Here is a 19919-nt window from a genome sequence, read left to right as displayed (position 1 = left end):
GCTCAGCCTGTAGTTGAACAGGTCCTGACTCCTGTCCAGGCTGCCTGTGTACGGCTTCATGAGCCATGGCATTAAGGGGTAGGTTGGGTCCCCAAGGATCACGATAGGCATTTCAACATCCCCAACGGTTATTTTCTGGTCCGGGAAGAAAGTCCCTTCCTCCAGCTTTCGAAACAGAGCAGAGTGCCTGAAGACGCGAGCATCATGTACCTTTCCCGGCCATCCCACGTTGATGTTGGTGAAACGTCCCTTGTGATCCACCAGGGCTTGCAGCAGCATTGAAAAGTACCCCTTGCGGTTTATGTACTCGGTGGCTTGGTGCTCCGGTGCCAAGATAGGGATATGGGTTCCGTCTATGGCCCCACCACAGTTTGGGAATCCCATTGCAGTAAAGCCATCCACTATGGCCTGCACGTTTCCCAGAGTCACTACCCTTGATATCACCAGGTCTTTCATTGCCCTGGCAACTTGGATCACAGCAGCCCCCACAGTAGATTTGCCCACTCCAAATTGATTCCCGACTGACCGGTAGCTGTCTGGCGTTGCAAGCTTCCACAGGGCTATTGCCACTCGCTTCTCAACTGTGAGGGCTGCTCTCATCCTGGTATTCTGGCGCTTCAGGGCAGGGGAAAGCAAGTCACAAAGTTCCATGAAAGTGCCCTTACGTATGCGAAAGGCAACATGAACCTGCCCCAGTAACACCATGATTTCCACATTGCTGGGGCCTGTGCCTTGTGAGAGGTCTATGTCCATGTCAATTTCCTCATCACTCTCATTGCCGCGCTGCAATCGCCTCCTCGGCTGGTCCTGGTTTAGCTTTGGCATGTTCTGGCTCTGCATATACTCCAGGACAATGCGCGTGGTGTTCATAGTGCTCATAATTGCCGCGGTGATCTGAGCGGGCTCCATGATCCCAGTGCTAGCTATGGTGTCTGGTCTGAAAAAAGGTGCGAAACTAGTATCTGACGGACCAGGGGAAGGAGGGAGGGAGGGGCGAGTGACGACATGGCGTACAGGTACAGGGAATTAAAATCAACAAAGGTGGCTGTGCATCAGGGAGAAACACAAACAACTGTCACACAGAATGGCCCCCCCCAAAGATTGAACTCAAAAGCCTGGGTTTAGCAGGCCGTTGATTTGACGGAGGGAGGGGGAAGCAAATGAATACAGAACAAATCTATTTTTTTACATCTTAAGACGACGGTGCAGCATGACTGATAGCCCTCGGCATCTTCTGGGTGCTTGGCAGCAAATACTGGGCGCTTGGCAGTTAGTGTACTAAGACTGATAGCCACTGCAGTATGATGATGATGGATACCAGTGATAATATACTATCTACTGCCAAAAGGCAAGGGGCTGCTGCTGTGTAGCAATGCAGGCCCACATCTGCCAGCACCCAGATCGCCCTCGGCCTCTTCTGGGTGCTTAGCAGAAAATACTGGGTGCTTGGTAGAAAATAGCATACTACGACTGATAGCCATCATTGTCAAGACAGTTCGATAGGACTGAGCATGTCTGCCCAGGTGCCCATGATTGACAGCCACTGCAGTACGATGACGACGGTTACCAGTCGTAATAAACCATCTACTGCCAAAAGGCAAAAGGCAAGGGCTGGTGCAATGCAGCCCTACGACTGCCAGCCCCACGGTTGCCAGCACCCAGATCGCCGATGAAGGCTACCAGTCATGCTGCACCGTCTACCGCCAAAAGGCAGTTAGCTGCTGCTGCTGTGTAGCAATGCAGTCCCACGTCTGCCTGCACCCAGATGACATATGGTGACGGTGAGCTGAGCTGAGCGGGCTCCATGCTTGCCGTGGTATGTTGTCTGCACAGGTAACCCAGGTAAAAAGGCGCGAATCTATTGTCTGCCGTTGCTCTGACTGAGGGGGAGGGGCCTGACGACATGTACCCAGAACCCCCCGCGACACTGTTTTGCATCATTCAGGCATTGGGATCTCAACCCAGAATTCCAATGGGCGGCGGAGACTGCGGGAACTGTGGGATAGCTACCCATAGTGCAATGCTCCGGAAGTCAACGCTAGCCTCGGTACTGTGGACGCGGTCCGCCGAATAGAGCACTTAGAGCATTTTATGTGGGGGGACACACAATCGGCTGTATACAACCGATTTCTATAAAACCGGCTTCTATTAATTCGACCTAATTTCGTAGTGTAGACATACCCTTAGAGATGTTCCTTTGGCCCTGGAGGGCTCCCTCTGGGACTTATGCTCCAAGATTGGCTGCTGGGGTGAGGTGGAGGTCACCACAGAGCAACACATGGCACCATTTCTGCCAACTGTGGTAGGGAGGGTGTGAAACATGATAGGGCAGAGTGGACTAACCACAGGGCCCGGTAGAGGCTGCTTAACTTGTTTGTCAAAGTTAAAAAAAAAAACATGTGGAGGGCAGGGGGCCTGTTAGCTTTCTCTGCTTTATTTCTCAAGCTGGAGCCTTGTGTGTCAGTAAAGCTGGTGATGCTGAGATGGGGCCTCCTAGAAGGGATGGGGGAGATTCCAGGCAGGGCTGGGGCAGGGGCCATGGGGGAAGCTCAGGAATTCTCTTGGAGCAACCCAGTGCCAACTTCAGTGGAGTTTGCTTGTAACTTTTAGTCATGTTGGTTGGTTTCAGGATTTTATCCACTGCTGGGAAGTATCTGCTGGACTCCTACAGCCCTTGTAGTCTGTCTGGCTTTCAGGATGCCAGCTCTGCGGAGAAGAAGAGCTCAGTCAAGAACCCCTGGCAGGAATACAACTACCTCCTGAAGGAGACTCCGTCTGAGTATGCCAGCCTCATGGAAACACTCCATACCCTAAAGGTAGGACTGCAGTGCTGCCCAGGACACATCTGGCAGTTGGGGCAACTGCCTGGTCACATGCCTCCATAACAGCTGCCTGTTGATTGGGAAGGGCGTTCCAAGTTCTCCTGACACACCCAGTCCCAACAGAATGAAATGTCCAGAGCTGTGAGGCTCTGGGCTCACTCCCTCTCTCTGAAGCACAGAGCTCTGGTTGTGTGCAGTTCAGATGAGATATCCCAAGGCAAGAGGCAATGGAAAGTTTGTATTTGAGGGCCACCTTGAGCTCCAAGTCTGGTCATTGTCTTTCCAAGACTTTCTCAGCAGGTTACACTCTGCTGGTGTACCCATCCTGAACTGTAATTCTGCATGTGCATTCATGCGTGCATCTGTGAACAGGGTAAAGCAACCCCACTTATCTTCAGTACTGATCTAATTTATGTATGTTGTGCGTTTGTAATAATAAAGCTAAGTTATTTGTTCTGTCTTCCTTATTTTCCCAGGGTGTTCTGAATTTTTTGGTACTTAAATTACATATAACTCATGCATCGCTACCCTCAATATTACGCATTTGACTTGTGTAGAAATAACATAGTCACCTCTCTGTATTCAGCCTTCTCTGTACCAACTTTTTGTGCAAAGCTTTTCCTTGATTCCACACAGCAGGCCAGTTGCTTGTGCCCTTTGACCATGGTCATCTAAAGGTCATGTTTGTATTCCTCCTCCTCCTCATTTCTGTAACTTCATAATAGCTTTAGTGAGCAAATGGATTATATTATCTAAGTTTTCTTTTAGTGATTGCCTGGCAGAGTGCAATAAAATCTCTGTGCTGTTGCCAGCCCCTCCTGCAAATGGGCAACGGAGTTATACGGAACTAGGGAAAATCTTTTGGTTGGATTGTCACTATTAAGCTTTGGTTTGTACTGCCTGGGGTGTGGAGAGGGCGTGCTGCTAGGACTCAGCCACAGTTTCTTGTGGGGAGTGCATACTGCAGTGGCAGCTCTTCCACCCTTTCAGCAGGTACAGCTGTGCTCCCCTCTGTGCCTGACCAGGTCTGCTGGCTGGTGTGGAGCGGATGTGGTGGTGGAGGGTGCCACCCTTCCCTGCCCCCTTTCAGGGACCTTGCTCCCTAGGGGCCTTGAGTAGGAAGGGGGAGGTAGTGCTCTCCATTGGTACTGTTTGGCCCTTGCGGGACAAGGATCCTTTGTGCTGAGCCCAATCAAAACCTTTCTAATATTTTAACCTAGGCCTCCTATGATCAGTTTAGTGGCATCTGTATGTAACTGTTCCTTTCTGTGTTAGGAGAAAGGGACGAGTAACCACAACCTGTTGTCCGCATCTCGATCTGCCCTTACCCACCTCAACCAGCTAGCACACCAGTTGGCGTTTGACTCTGTTTTCCTTCGCATCAAACAGCAGCTCTTACTGATTTCCAGGATGGAGGTAAGTTCGCTGGATGATTCCACTGATCCAGCATAGCGAGTGGGAAAACCTGGCATGGATATCTCCGCACACTTTATGGGAGTCTGGGACTAGTAAGCCCTCATTGCCTCTCTACTGGATGCCCTCACGCCTATGGGGATTTCTGTTTACTCAGATGTAAACTCCCTTCTTGGAGCTGTGCTCTTGCTTCAATGGAGAGCCCCAACGGACCCACCACCACTGCATCATCTGCTGGGATTTGTGTCTTCAGCATTCCGACATTTCTGTGAAAATAATTAATTTCAACCTATGTACAAAGAACCGTGAGGAGTGTTTTAGAGGAGGGGTCTTTCCACAGTCCTTGGTTTCTTTAGGAGTCCACTGGCAATCACGATCCCTGTTACCATATGACCCCCCTCCCTTTCTTTGGGGCTGCTACTCATGCTGGCTGAAGAGAGCTTTGACTGGTTCTCTGCTTTACTCCTTCCTAGGGCTGGAGCTCAACTGGCATTGGTGAGACACTAACAGACGACCTGCCAAACTTCAGTCTGACTCCTCTTGAGTACATCAGCAACGTAAGAGCACATGGGGGTCGTTTCTAGAAATGGCTGAATCCTGGGGGACTCTGTAATTTGGCTGTCGGAGTATTTTTGTTCATTGTATGAGGGCAGGAGTTGCTGTTTTGTTGGTTCAGATCCCTACCTCTAGGATTTCTGTTCACCACTCTGAGGATTTTAGGCAATTGTTGGAAAGGGACCTCTTGTAAAGGGTGCCAGGAAAGCACTGAGGTTTCTGGAGAGCCCAGGAAAGGTGGTGAAAAATGACTTCTCTGTTGAGTTGTGTTAACACTTGTACTGGGGGGTGGGTTATGCTGCCGCAAGTCCTCGGCACCCCCCTGCTTACTAGTAACTATGGAAAAGTGGCATCTTTCAGCATCTCGTCAGTCATGCAGCTCTTGGAGAGGCTAACTCAGCAGAGTAATCACACCGAGCACATAGGGCTGGAGTTCCTGCCGTATGCTGGGATGACTTTGTGTCAATTATTGATTTGAAAAGAGCTTGATCTCTTTTCCCCTCGGTACCTGGGAGCCTCTCCAGTCTCCCTTTCTGCTGCAGAGATAATCTTCTGGTGCTGGGATGCCAAAGGTGAATGGGGGCCGTGAGTCTCGCTGCATAGTTCTTGCTGGTTGGTCTTGCTGGCTATATCTGTTTTAATCCTTGCTCACCAGCAGAGGCTTGAGGACTGCTCCCTAACCTCTTCCAACTGCTGCTTCTCATTATCGCCTCTAAATGGGCCAGGGGCAGTAATTCCGAAGCCTGTGCCAGTGAGTAAAGATCAGTCCGATACTCAGGAGAATTGTACTGACCTACTGGCTGCTGATTGCTTACTCCACCCCAAGTGTAATTTGACAAACAGGAGGATGTGTGCTCATCACTGTGATGTGCCCAGGGCAGCATTGCTCTCATTCTGCATGTCTCACTCTCAGACATGCACAAGGAATAGACCCTGAGGGGTATGCCCCAGCTGAGCGCTGAAGGGAGGGCCTGAGGCCATAGGATGCGGTCAGTTCATTTCTGGTGTTGGCATTCTGAAATTTGCCTCTCCTCGTTGCATGTAGATGCCAAGAGTTGGTAGCCTTCTGAACTTTGGGGTCATTTCCCACTTATTTCTAACTTCAGCCACCTGGGAGGCTTCTGTGACAACACAAGGTTCCTGGGCAGTGTAGCAGGAAGAAAAGAGAGGGGACACCCAGCCACCACATTCTTGTAACCCAGCTGCTGATGCAGACTGCCTGAGAGAGGCCCTGGTGGAATTGATGAGAGTGATGGATATGTTTGGCAGCAGTTGAGTGCAATTTTAAACCAAGCACATCATGGCATCAATTAGGGTCACGTTCTGTAGGGAATCAAAGGGAATTTGAGCCTTTCTGGGCCCAGGAGGGGCTTCTGGGACTTGTTCAGATATAGAAAGTCGGTTTCCTTTCCCAAGCACTCTTTAACCTGTGATTGAGAGGGGAGCGTGATTTATGGATTGAGATGAGTGGGAGTCTCCTTGGGTGGCCCCCAAACCAAGCTGCTGCATGGCCAAAAAGCTACAAGTGCCTTTTAAAATCAAATCCACGTAACTGGACGTTATATGTAGAAGAGAGAGAGCAACATGAGCTCAGTAAAAAAGATGTTAATGAGACTCAGTCAGCTCTCCAGAGGACCAGTGGGTGAAGGCAGAGTGCTCTGAGCTGTAGCCCTGCCCAGAGCAGCCTGTCCGGGGCATACAGGCAATCGGTGTGCAAAGGACAAGGGTCATGCAGTTGTCTGCATGGAGTCACATGACTCCTGCCTGGGTTTGTGCGGCCTCAGTGGCATTCTGGGAAGGATCGTGTCTGTAAACTTATTCTCGTGTAACATGATCCTAAGGTTCCTGTTCCCTGATTTCGCTCAGAGCAGACTGTTTGATTCCCATCTACAAAATGAATCGCCAATAATTCCTGTAGGGGTCAAGGATGCAGTTATAGGTGTGAATCTGTGTCCCAGTTTTTCTTGACATTGTTGCTCCTGTAACTGGGCCTTGACCTCTTGGAAAATAAACGTTGTTTGTATAAAGGGAATTAATGGTAGAGCGAGCGATGGACGTCACTTCCTGGCGTAGTGTATGTTGATGAGCTGCTGTCACGGTCTGTTGTCAGACCTGGTAGGTGGGGATTCCTCTCATTGGCGTCTCATTCAGTGAAGTGCCCACTTAATGCTCAAACCTTAATAGCTCAGTGTCACGCTTACAGTCCTTTTACTTTTTATCCTAGATTGGACAATATATCATGTCCCTCCCACTTCATCTCGAGCCATTCGTTACTCAAGAAGATTCTGCTCTGGAACGAGCCTTACATGCTGGAAAACTGCCGTATCCGCCAGAGCAAGGTAGGACAAGACCGATTCACTGAGGTGTCTGGAGGAAAGCGTGTGTTTAGCATTGCAGAGATAGGAGTTGCGGGGATGAGGCCATGTGAGGTTGATTTCCCTGCTGATGTGGTACCTTACTGAGTAACCATATAGTGCCTTCCAATTGTCCCTCACTAATACTCACAATGAGACCGTAGTTAATGAGGAAAACTTCAGCACCTTCACTGAAACCGGAAGCATTGGGTCAAGCTGTGCTGATGTCTGTATTGGGGGAAGTTGCTCTGCAGAGGGGATGAGCCCCCATGGGGGGTATGTGTGAGAGTGAAGAGATGAGTCAGTTAATGAGCCAACCCAATGCATTATTTGGTTCTCTAGGAACTGTCTCACGATCAGTGTGAGTTCCTGGGAAATGCTGTGTGGTTACCTTTGGGTGTCGAGTTCAATCACAATTGTAGCTGCACTTGATGTGTTCACTTATTTCTAGCTCTAAGTCTTCATTATTTGTGACAAAGCCATGGAGCTGTGCTGTCAGCGTGGAAATGTCCATCATGAGCACCACTCTTTGGCTGGCACCAGACCACTGATGTTTGAGAGAACCACTGTCCACAGAGAAGCTGTTTGGATCATTTGTCTAGCTATTTAAAGATCGTATGATCTCAGCACTATAACAAGCCATACCTAAGTAGCACATAGTGACACAAAAGTGGAGAGAGAGTGCTGGGGGAAGCAGATCTATGTTTCATTCCTAGTTCAGCTACTAACTCATTGTGCACCCTGGGCAAGTCGCTTCACATCTGTCTGTTTCAGTCACTGCATCTGTAAAATGGGAACAACACTATTTCCTCCTCAGCTTTGTACAGTGCTCTGAGCTGCCTGGGAGAACAGCAGTACACGAGTGCCAAGAATGATGATTGATTAAAGTATTAAACGAGGGAGGATAACACTTAAACAAATTCACCACTTTGGTTGAGTCTCTTCTAAATAACATCAATGCATAGCCTGTCAGAGACCATCCCTGTCTCTTGCCCTCTGGCCCCATAACCCTGCTCTGGGGTTAAATAAGCTTGTGGCATCATGTCAAATCCTCTCACCTTCTCCCTGCTCTCCTCTCCTCTCTTCTGTTCCTGAGTCTCCCAGTGCTCCCACACAGCCATAAGCTGTTGGTATGTGACTGGCTGAAGCAGATGGGCACTGCCCTGAATGTGGTGACGTTGAGTGGTGTTTTCAAGGAAACCACTTCACTCACTGCAGTACCGGTAGTCCTCTTCGAGCCCTTGTAGGTGGCAGGAGTGAGGTTCCTGTGAGCGCTACATTTTGGCCCTCCTTTGTGTTTCTCAAAGACCTCAAATGAGGCTTTTGGCTTTAAAAAAATAAAATAAATATATGGAGATATACCTATCTCATAGAGCTGGAAGGGACCCTGAAATGTCATCAAGTCCAGCCCCCTGCCTTCACTAGCAGGACCCAGTACTGATTTTTGCCCCAGTTCCCTACGTGGCCCCCTCAAGGATTGAACTCACAACCCTGGGTTTAGCAGGCCAGTGCTCAAAACACTGCGCTATCCCTGCCCCCGACCTGTCCCTCAATTCTGTGTTACCTCTGTGCTTGTACCCTGACATGGCATGGAAAGCTGGCCTGGATAGCTGCTCATGTGACATGGATGCCAGTGCAGGTATGTGCATTCCCAACTGAGATACACAGGGCAGGCGATATTGTGGGGGTGTGCTGGGTTGCCAAGCAGCTTACTAGACATACTATAAAGAACAATAATTATACACAATGTTCATGTTTCCAACCTGCCCTTGTACCCAGATTGGCGTAAGTAAGGATTATCAAGGGCTCTTCCTTCTGCTGTTGCTGATCAGATCACCCAGACCTCTGTGAGAGCTGAAGGAAAGCACCTGTAACTTGATTTCCTCATTCTATCCCCTTAGTGTTAAATTGTAAAGTGGCTTGGTCTGCAGTGTTTAATCTCTCATGGACATTTGTTTTCACTGGCAATTGAAGCAGCATATGGCTTGATGCTTTGTGTTCCTCATAAGAACGGCCATACTGGATCAGACCCATTGTCTATCTAGCCCAGTATCCTGTCTTCCGACAGCGGCCAATGCCGGGTGCCCCAGAGGGAGTGAACAGAACAGAGCAATCGTCAAGTGATCCATCCCCCGTCATCCACTCTTAGTTTCCGGCAGTCAGAGGTTTAGGGACCCCAGTGCATGGCGTTGCATCCCTGTCCATCCTGGCTAATAGCCATGGACGGACTTATTCTCCATGGATTTATCTAATTCTTTTTTGAACCCAGTTATAGTTTTGGCCTTCACAACATCTCTCGGCAATGAGTTCCACAGGTTGTCCGTGCGCTATGTGAAGAAGTACTTCCTTTCGTTTATTTTAAACCTGCTGCCTGTTAATTTCATTGGGTGACCCCTGGTTCTTGTGTTGTGTGAAGGGGTAAATAACACTTCCCTGTTCACTTTCTCCACACTATTCATGATTTTATAAAGTCTATCATAGCCCCGCTTAGTTGTCTTTTCCGAGATGAATAGTCCCAGTGGAAGCTGTTCCATAACCCTATTCATTTTTGTTGCCATCTCTGTACCTTTTCCATTTCTAATGTATCTTTTTTGAAATGGGGCAACCAGAGCTGCATGCACTATTCAAGGTGTGGGCATACCATGGATTTATAGAGTGGCATTATGATATTTTCTGTCTTATTATCTATCCCTTTCCTAATGGTTCCTAACATTCTGTTCGCTTTCTTGACTGCCGCTGCACATTGAGCGGAAGTTTTCAGAGAACTATCCACCGTAATTCCAAGATCTTTCTTGAGTGGAAACAGCTAATTTAGACCCCATCATTTTGTATGTATAGCTAGGATTATGTTTTCAATGTGCATTTCTTTACATTTATCAACACTGAATTTCATCTGCCATTTTTTACCCAGTTTATGAGATCCCTTTGTAACTCTTCAGAATCTGCTTTGGACTTAACTATCTTTAGTAATTTTGTATCATCTGCAAACTTTGCCACCTCACTGTTTACCCCTTTTTCCAGATAATTTATGAATATGTTGAACAGCACTGGTCCCATACAGATCTCTGGGGGACCCTGTTATTTACCTCTCTTCACTGTGAAAAGTGACCATTTATTCCTACCCTTTATTTCCTGTCTTTTAACCAGTTACTGATCCATGAGATGACTTTCCCTTTTATCCCATGACTGCTCACTTTGCTTAAGAGCCTTTGGTGGTGGACCTTATTAAAGTCTTTCTGAAAGTCCAATTACACTATATCCACTGGATTGCCTTGTCCATGTGTTTGTTGACCCCCTCAAAGAATTCTAATAGATTGGTGAGGCATGATTTCCCTATACAGAAGTAATGTTGACTCTTCCCCAACAAATCTTGTTCATCTCTGTGTCTGATAATTCTGTTCTTTACCTTTTCTTCCTGTAGCTTGCTAAGAATACGATGTGTGGTTTAGCTTTTGATGTTAATGATTTTGTCTCATTAAAGTATTTTCGTATTTAAAAGGGTTTCATTAGCTTTCAAAACACCTCACGTGTAGCAGTGAACAGAGGACGCCTTGCATGCACACGTTCTGCAGGGACCTTTGTTGCTTATTGGAGGGCTTCTCCATGTCTGAATTAGAGAAAAAGGGCTGGCTCCGGAACCCAGCCCACTGCTGTGCATGATTGCCTCCCATCCCTATGGAAATGATTGAATGAGGATGAGTAACGTGAAGAAAGAGTGTTGTGTATTTAGCTACCTTTTAATGTGAACTAGCAGCTGATAACAAGGAAAAGAGCTAGCACCAATCACCACCCCACTCTCCATAGACCTGTCTGAGAACCACTTTCTGTCTAAGTTCCGGTACCTTAAAGTTTTTAGATTAAGCTGACTTTTTCTTTTACCTAGCACAAAATTCACCCCAGCTACAGACTGAGCAAGCGCAGGCTAGTAGGGGTTCTGATGGCTAATGAGAACTTTCTGTTCAGGTGACGAGTTACCTGAGCTGGACAACATGGCTGACTACTGGCTAGGTTCCATCGCCAGAGCAACCATGCAAACCTACTGTGAAGTTATCCTGCAGATTCCAGAGCTCACCCTTCACTCAGCGAAGCAGCTTGCCACGGACATTGGTGAGCGCAGAACATACGTTGTCTAGGGAGCTGCTTCTCCCTAGCAGGCCTTACTCTCCTAGACCCCAATCCTGCAGTGTGCCAGGAACTCCCAAACGGGGTGGTTTGCTGCCGTTGCCTAGTGGGCTTTTTGGGAGATGAGAGCTCGTAAAGGAGCTGCTCGATATCTTGCATATCAAGGCTTTTGATGATGATGCAGCGAACAGCTGAGATGGCTGGTTGGTTAGTGGTTCAGTCTCAAAGCCCATTGGTGGGCTGCAGTCTGGCACACGCCCTTAGTGCCAAGACACACTCTGAGTGAAATGTCAACTCGTAAAGCTGCAGAAATAAACCAAGGGGTCAGAGTTAGAACCCGACAGCTCTGTTTGGCAAGGCTTGTCTCCTGGACACTTGGAGAAGCTGGGCCTTTCCAATAGGTGCTGAGGGGTTGGGGAGAGAAGTGATTAGTCTGTGCAGTTACTGAAATGTAGCACCATGTGCCCCATTCCTCTGACCAAAACCACTGATCACGTAAAGCAGTAACCGAAGATCCAAAATATAAGACGGGAGCCAGCCGCGATAAGATTCCAGCCGCTTTTCGGGTGCTGTGAATTAGTCTGAACTAGTGCTGATGGACAGAGGACATCTGGTGTAGTGCTCTGGGGCAGAATTGCCATGACACTACTTTGGGGACTGTTTGACATAGTAACCGTTGCCTGTTTAAATACATTTTGTCCTTCAATCTTGTAGATTATCTGATAAATGTGATGGATGCCCTCGGCCTTCAGCCTTCGAAGACACTACAAAACATTGTTACTCTATTGAAGACCAAACCAGAAGACTACAGGCAAACAGCCAAAAGCTTGCCCCGCAGGCTAGCAAGCAACATCGCCACCATGAGAAGTGTGGACTATTAACTCCGAGCCCTCGAAAAACTCCAGCAGGGGAGCTCTTGGCTAAAGGCTAAATTTCCTACATTGAATTTTTTCTCCAATAAACTTTCCAAGGATGATGGGAATGTGGTTGGGGAAAAGAGGAATTTATTTGTGACTCATTTAATACATGTCTTCATTTGGAAATGTTGAGAGAGCTCTCCAGGTGTTTTGAACTATGAAATGGAAAAGAAAAATGTCTTAATGACCACATTTCCCTTTAGTCATCTGGGTGACCTGGCTGCGTTAGAGCTGTCTTGTGACAAGTGTTCTGACGCTAGCTGGAGAGTACATGCCGCATGACAATGAAATGACAGGCTTTTTTAGTGCAGTCTAATCAATGCGGACTGAAATTACAGGGTATGTGCAGCGTGGATCAACTGAAACGAGGACTCTACTACCTGCAGGCAATGCCCATTGCTCAAGTCTTTCATTATCCACAATCTCATGAAGGTAGTGTCTCAGCAGTTAGCAGAAAATGCAGGACCAAACTAAGCCCTGACAACAAAACCAGTTTAGTAGGTTGTTTCTCAGGAGATTTTCTTCCTTCTGAAGCTATTGGGAAGCTTCTAGGGAATTGGATGTAGCAGTGTTGTAGTCGTCTTGTGAAATGGATGCAAGTGTGGTGTGTGGGTTTTTGCGAAAAGGCTTATCTAATCTAGGAACACTTCCAAGGGTATAGGCGCGGGGAAAGTATAAACTGATCCCACTTGTCGTGGAAAAAGTCACCCACGCATTGATTTTAGTTCACAGACTCAAGCCTGAGGCCAGTTTATTGCAAAACATACCAACGCGTTGGGGTAGCAGTCCGAAAACTACCACACCTAGCACAGCACGCAGGCTGCTTTTATTCCGTCAAACCGCAAGCATAGTACAAATAATACGTCATTTATGCGAAAATAAGAGTAGGGGTCTGTCCCTTTTTCCCGGTACCTTCCTCATTATTTTACGAGAATTGGGTGCCTATTGGGTGGGGGGTTTCTTGGTGGTTTCCGCCATGGGTGGTACTTGGCACTACTTAGTGTTTTTCTCGTCAAGGTACATATTATTTTCCGGGGTTTTACGGTAAAGGGCATAGGGGTTTAGCACGGGACGCCCAAAGAAGATATATGATTGGCTAGTTTGGCAGTTAACTGGAACTACAGGAGAAGTTGACCTTTACTAGAAGCAATTTCTTCATATAAGCGGTTATTATGTTTCATAAACGAGCGGTTATGTTTTTACAAACAAGCCGTTATGTTTCACAAACAAGCAGCTATTCTGTTACTGAGGCCTTTCGCATTGCTCCCTCCCCCTCCCTCCTCGGGTCATAACCCTTGACCGAATTTGGCAGGAGGCTGTGTCACTTAGCCTAGTTCCGGCTTGTGGCCTGCAGGGCGGGCCTATATGACCAGTCTTCGCCGATGTTCTGATCGGTGCAAGGGAGGCCAGCCAGGCCTATTCCCCCACACACTGTTGGGATTTTGGCTGTGTGGGATCATGGTTGATACAAATGCCATGGGGGAAACTCTGCAAGGCTCAGCTTCTGGGAACCTTTTTTGGGTGAATCAAGTCTTAGAAATTTAAAATGCCTGATTTTTTGGGGGGAGGGAGGTGGTGGTGGTGGTGGTGGTACTAGAAGAATTTCCCTGGAACATCTGCACCAGTGTAGTGTCAGTCTGAACTGCTTTTCCAAGCTACCTATAGAATTTGATACTTCATCTGCAACATTACTTTAACCAGTTTTTTTGGCAAGAGAGGAGTCCTGATCTGGAATGCAAACCAACACAAATATTCAGGTGTGTCTTGATTCTAAGCACAGGCTGTACCTGAAAGGGATTACGACTCTCTTGGTTGCTGGCAGCAGCAGCAGCCCTGAGGTTTTACTGCTCTCCTATCAGAATGGAATAATCTATTTGACAGTGAACTTCCCTCCTCTGAATTGCAGTGTGTACCTTTTATCTGATGTGTACTTAAGAAGTGTGCAGTTACAGCCCATACAACCAAATAAAAATGAAACCTCTCTACTGCAGAGTTGATTTTCTTCTCTTTTGCTCTAGCACTTTGTCCTTTCTCCCTCTTTTTCCAGCTAGAACAGAGGCATTTTCCTGATCTCAGTTGGTCCTCTCTGGATTTGCTGAATGCTGTGCCAGAGAGGCACCCATTCATCATGGATCATCTTCACAGATACCTCCTTGTCTTGAGTTCTGTGCCAGACTCCTTCATGCAGATGAGGACATGCACTTAATCCCCATTGGACTATGTGTATTCAGCAGTGATCTGATCTTCAGCCATGTGTCTGTTGTTCCTCTGCACCACTCATTCCCCAGGCAGCTTTCAGGATCAGTAAAGAGCATGCACCAGATCTATAAACCTCTCTCAAGATGGGGGGAAATCAGAAGAGACACAAAGGAATCAAGTAGCTTTTAAGGACATTGGTCTCTAAACAATACTTCACACTGCTTCATTTTTACTGCTCCGTGGCTCCTGTCCCTGTAGTTCAGCAGGGGTGGGGTGCTGTGTCCTTCCAGAGGAGATGCCAGTTCTCATGGTGAGTTGCACAGGGAAGGGTGTGCTAGGTCAGAAGTGCTGTTCCAGCAGCCCCCAGCTGCTGAGACTCTAATAATGTAATTTATACACCGGAGCTCACTGAGCACCTCAACAAAAACACCCCATCAGTTTATGTAACAAGGCAACACATTCAGGGGTGTCGCAGAGCAGAAACAAAACCTCAGTATGCTCCTGCAGCGGTGCAAGGCACGAAGCAAGTGGTGAAGTGCTTTGGTGTATAGTGAGGAGGGAATTCTAGTGTTGCAAACCTTGGGGACCCTATCTCCTGCCCTCTCAATCTTATACTTTGAGGTTCTCCTCAGGCAGATTGGCCCTTCATTATTTGCTTAAGGTCCATCGAATGGGCAAGGCTTCAAAGCATACTTGCTGCTGGGCCTATATGTTGTAAATGCCCCACGGTCTTGCTGATTGGCAACGTCTGCATAAGGGTGACGTTGACTTGAGCAGCTCTCCCTGTACAGTAGGAATTGGGCATCAGGCATGTGTATGGGACTTATCTTATGGTGCAGCCTCACCTTTCAGCTGGAACAAAGAAGCTGTTTGTGGAGCACACTGGAGAATCTCCAGTCTCTGGTGAGCTTTGAGCTCGGTTGTTCTTTGTAGCCTGCCCAAGAGCAGGGATGTGCAAATGTTTGTTCTAAACTCTCTGAGGCCATGAGCTGCTGGCAGCATGTGACTGTCTGGTTCGCTTGTATCCTTCCATGGGGCCCAGACTTCTGCTTGCTGAGCCAACAGAACACCCCATTAGCCAGGGGCAGTCAAACCTCCGTGCTCTGGGTCCTTATTGATCACTTTGGGAGAAAGAATCAAGTAAGTAAACACCCTGACTCAAGTACCTAAGGCACATTTTTCATTTTATTAGTTTGTTAAACACCCTCTATAAAGCAGCACTGCCGAGAATAGTAAACTTTCCACCTGCTGCCAGAGAACAGGCTGTTCCGATTTACCGTGCGAGGGCCTGAATCGCTCACGATTTGAGCCTCTCCCGTCTTTGCTCTGATTTGTAACTCAAAAGTGAGGAATCTAGTGGCTCCTTTTTGCCTTTTGTGTCCAGGCGGTAGCTGCTGCTGGAGTTCGCCGAGTGAGTAACCCTCGCAGGCACCCAGCTAGGAATAAAGGTCTGAGAACATGGCAGATGTTTACTCCTAGGCAGGATCTTCGACATAATGGTGCGTTTTTGCACCGTCTGGGGGTTGGTCCTGCTTTGAGCAGGGGGTTGGACTAGATACCTCCTGAGGTCCCTTCCGACCCTGGTATTCTATGTTTCAATGATTTTCTTTTATTTCTGTTGTAGTAGTGCCCAGAGGCCCCCTTCTGGGCCAGGCCTTATTGAGCTAGTCCAGAGATCGGAAACTTTTGGCTCGCGGGCTGGGCTGGTTTGTTTACCTGCCGTGTCCGCAGGTTCTGCCGATCGTGGCTCCCACTGGCCGTGGTTCGCCACTCCAGGCCAATGGGGGCTGCGGGAAGTGGCGCAGGCCGAGGGATGTGCCGGCTGCGGCTTCCCGCAGCCCCCATTGGCCTGGAGCGGCAAACCACGGCCAGTGGGAACTGCGATCGGCCAAACCTGCGGACGCGGCAGGTAAACAAACCGGCCCAGCCCGCCAGGGTGCTTACCCTGCCAGGCCGCATGCCAAAGATTGCCAATCCCTGAGCTGGAGGATGCTATATTGGAGGGGACCTGATTCATCAACTGTTTTGGTGAGGGCTGGATTTGGAACAGACTCTGTCTCCTCTCTCTGCAGCTGGCCTCCCAGGGTTACGCACTCTGCCTTGCTGTGGTGTAAGGCATGGGCTTGGGCCAATTGTGGGGCCAAACGAGATTTCGACACATGCTTCTAAATCCACCCTGGCTCTGGGCTGGAACAACTCTTGTGCTCCTATGAAATAGGAGCTGTTACAAATGATTGAGGCGGCATTGTCCAGTGGCTTGGACCCCAGAGTTGGAATTGGGAGACCTGGGTTTATTCTCAGCTCCCTGTTGTCTTGCTCGGTGCCTTAAGCAAATCGCTTCTCTGTGGCTAGACTAACTCATCTGTAAAACGAGGAGAGCAATGCGTGCCCACTGCTGCACAGAGCTGTGGAGGTCTGTGGCTGAGAAGCTGCTAAGTATTACTACAAATGTGCTAGAATGCACTGGCCCAGAACCAGAGGTTTGTTCACTTACCCAGTTCTCATGCAATGGCCACATGGGTTGCAGAGTGAAGCACTCTCAGGCTCTAGGGAAACTCTTTGTGAAGGCGGCTGCAATATAGAGTCATCCTCTGCCTAAGGAAGGAAGTAACCCATTTATTGGGTAGGAGGGGAGTGAGGAGTTGAACAGTAAAGGGCTAGGACAGCTCTTGTAAGAACTGGATCTTGCTGTCCTGAGCAGGTTTCCTAACTGCATTTCATCTGCCCTGTCACCAATTCTGGTTATTTGTACTTGCTTGCTCATGGCTTTGCTCTCGATGTACCCGGGGCTAGGCGATCTCTTCCTTACAACACCACCTGCGTAGATAACATAATTGGCTGTCTGGAATAGGCTGGTCTCCATCTGCTGTTAGATTCTGTCTTCCACAGACACTAACAAACTGGTGAATAAGAAGCACGTGAACTGGAAACAGCAACAGAACTTAAGTGAGAAGCTGGTTCATATATGTGTCTGTTTATTGCACAAGACAGCAGACTCCCCTTTTATTAACCCTAAAAGCATCTGCTGCAGATCCTGGGGACCTAAAGTGCCTCAACCCCTCTTGAGTGTGTTCCCTCACTGACTGCTGTGAGCTCATCCCTGCATGGTGAGAGTTCTGGGGTTTGGTCCTGTCTGGTGCTGAGTTAGCGCAGCAGTAAGTGTTCACACACAATAAGGAATCTGATCCTTGGAAGTGAGGTGCAGGCTCAGTCCTTTACTCAGTAAAGTGTGGTAGGTAGCTGTGCTGTTCCCCTTGTGTATGGAAAGCGAAAATGCCACATTTTCAAGGCAAAAGTTTGACAGAATGGCTCCATTTACTGACATAAGAAGCTTCCTTTTGAAATGCTGATTATTTAAAGTATGTAGTGATTAGATGAGATATGCAAATAGAAGTTACAGGAATGCTAGACCAGTATTTGGAAAATTAGACTCTACTACTTAATCTAGTTATCTCCTGGTTTTAGGACAGTTAGAAGATTATAATGGATACATCTTAGATCCTGCCCCTTTTTCCTAGACCTGACAATGAACGCTGTCTCCCTGAGTGAGCGTCCAGTGTTTTGAATGAGATTAACATATTGATTAGGTGGCATTAGTGGCAACGTGCAGGTTTTGTATCGTTTGCAAATCTGCTGGTAATATGTGGCACTGGTTATTTCTTTGTATTTGTAGAAATCTCTCTAGTGCGCAGAGTATAGGATCAGCCTCTAGCCCATAAATGAAAACACAATATAAAGGACTGCCGGTAATATCTGCCAAACTCGCCCAGCCTGCTCCTCCTCAGGAGCCCGAGAAACAGTCTTTCACCAATAATTACAATTATTTGAAGATGTCAAAACCATAAGTATTCCTAGTATAGAAGGAAAGGGTGGGAATGCGGAAGGATAATCGACAGACTGTTTTTTCCGTATATTTAATGAATGGGAGGTATAAGGGTTGTTCTCTTAAATAAAAGCTTCCTTTGGCCTAAACCGAACACATCAAATTAATGGTTGATAGAATAAGGGAATTCGGTTTCACTTCTGTTATGCTGGGGACTGTAGTAAATGTTCATTTATGTCGGGGAAAAAGATATTAAAATTCTTAAGAACCTAGATCATGATGTTGCTTTGTTTGCTATAGATAATCTCTGCAGATTTGAGGGCATTTGCTTAAACAAACACATTGTGTGGCTAATTTAGATAACTGTCTTTAACAAAAGGAGGGAAAGGATTCAGGGCACTATAATTGGTAAGATCAGGAAAGGATGATAAAGAGTAGCTCCCATTCATTCATTTTTAGTCAATTTATCCCTGCAGTCTGTGAAATTAGAGATTTCCATCTATCCAGCTCTCCTCTAGTAATGGTTTAATAGAGGGATGTAATGTGAATTCTCAAGTATTTAACAAATTGAGGTTATGAATACAGGAAAAGGCCTTTGGTGTCGTTGATTTTGAAACTAGAAATCTGCCCAAAATTATTATGTAAATTAATCAAATTCAGGGCTGGTATGTCTTAAGGAGGAAAAAGGTGTCCTCAATGTTCTGGGCTGTGTTGAGTTGTTACTTGTTATATTCTTCCTCTCTCAGTGAGCGCACGCAGAAAGTTTCTTCTACTTTGAAAACTGTTGTTGGTTTTTACCCATGTTCCCCATTGTAGGTGCAGGAAATAAAACTTTCCAACTGGTAGAAACTTTTAAAATGTAGACTGCAAGTGGCTCCATCGAGGAAACACTAAGGGTGAGAGAGCCGTTTCCCAGCTGTGGGAAGAAAGCCATTCGCTTTTCTTAGAATCCCATCCTGTAATCCGTTCTGAGGGGGTGATGCTCTGAGCCCCTGGGCTGTGCATGGGGACGGGTCTGCCCAGCTGGCGCTCATGGCAGGTTTGGGGCTTTAGAGAATGTCACTTATCCGTAACTTTGTCCCACTTACAATAATTCACACTAAATCCTGTTTCATATTGAAAGGAAAACCAATTCAATGTATGCTCTCAGGAGCTAATGACAAAGCTGTCCTTGGGCTCGCCTTGCCTGGGGGGCAGAATGGCAGACATTCAGTGGTCTTGGGGACTTGTCTGTCCTGGTTTACAATGTGGTGCCTATGGCCTAATATTTTATCCAAGATGGTTAATGTGAATGGGAGGAGGAGACAGGCCTGTGCAGACTGCAGCTCCTTATCATTGTGTGTATTAGCGGTATGGATCGATCATCAGAGCGCGCAAGGCTTAGTACTTTGAACATCACTGGAAGTATTCAGAATTCCAAACCAAGGACTTCTTATAATAAAATTCCAGTGCAAAGCCCTGGGTGTAATATGGGGCCCACAAATGTGCTGGGCACTGCAGCCACCAGGATCTGCTGCGCTAATAATCGATTGTGATTGTTAGGGTGTGTCTTGTTAGAATTTTGTTACATCAGTTGTGCTGCTGTGTGTGAGGATGATCACTTCTGTGGCTGTGTGAAGGAGGAATGGAGAGTCTCTAGCTAGCCTGGGACTTGAGAATTTTGTATCTAATTAATAGCACTGCACTTTGATAGCAGTTTTGAGCTGTGGATTTC

General features: G+C 47.4%; 1 protein-coding gene across 1 annotated transcript in view; it reads left to right on the top strand.

Annotated features, from left to right (window-relative positions):
- Positions 1-14162, top strand: part of COG7 (component of oligomeric golgi complex 7) — a 33192-nt gene extending 19030 nt beyond the window's left edge. Inside the window, exons 12-17 of the mRNA XM_065411944.1 lie at positions 2630-2816; positions 4098-4238; positions 4709-4792; positions 7015-7129; positions 11108-11251; positions 11981-14162. Coding sequence (XP_065268016.1) covers positions 2630-2816; positions 4098-4238; positions 4709-4792; positions 7015-7129; positions 11108-11251; positions 11981-12147 — 838 coding nt within the window. The 3' untranslated portion in view covers positions 12148-14162. The remainder of the gene's footprint in view (positions 1-2629; positions 2817-4097; positions 4239-4708; positions 4793-7014; positions 7130-11107; positions 11252-11980) is intronic.
- Positions 14163-19919: the final 5757 nt, after the last annotated feature.

This window comes from Emys orbicularis, chromosome 10 (assembly GCF_028017835.1).
Source record: "Emys orbicularis isolate rEmyOrb1 chromosome 10, rEmyOrb1.hap1, whole genome shotgun sequence".
Taxonomy (NCBI): Eukaryota; Metazoa; Chordata; order Testudines; family Emydidae; genus Emys; species Emys orbicularis.
This window is presented reverse-complemented; position numbering and strand designations above follow the sequence as displayed.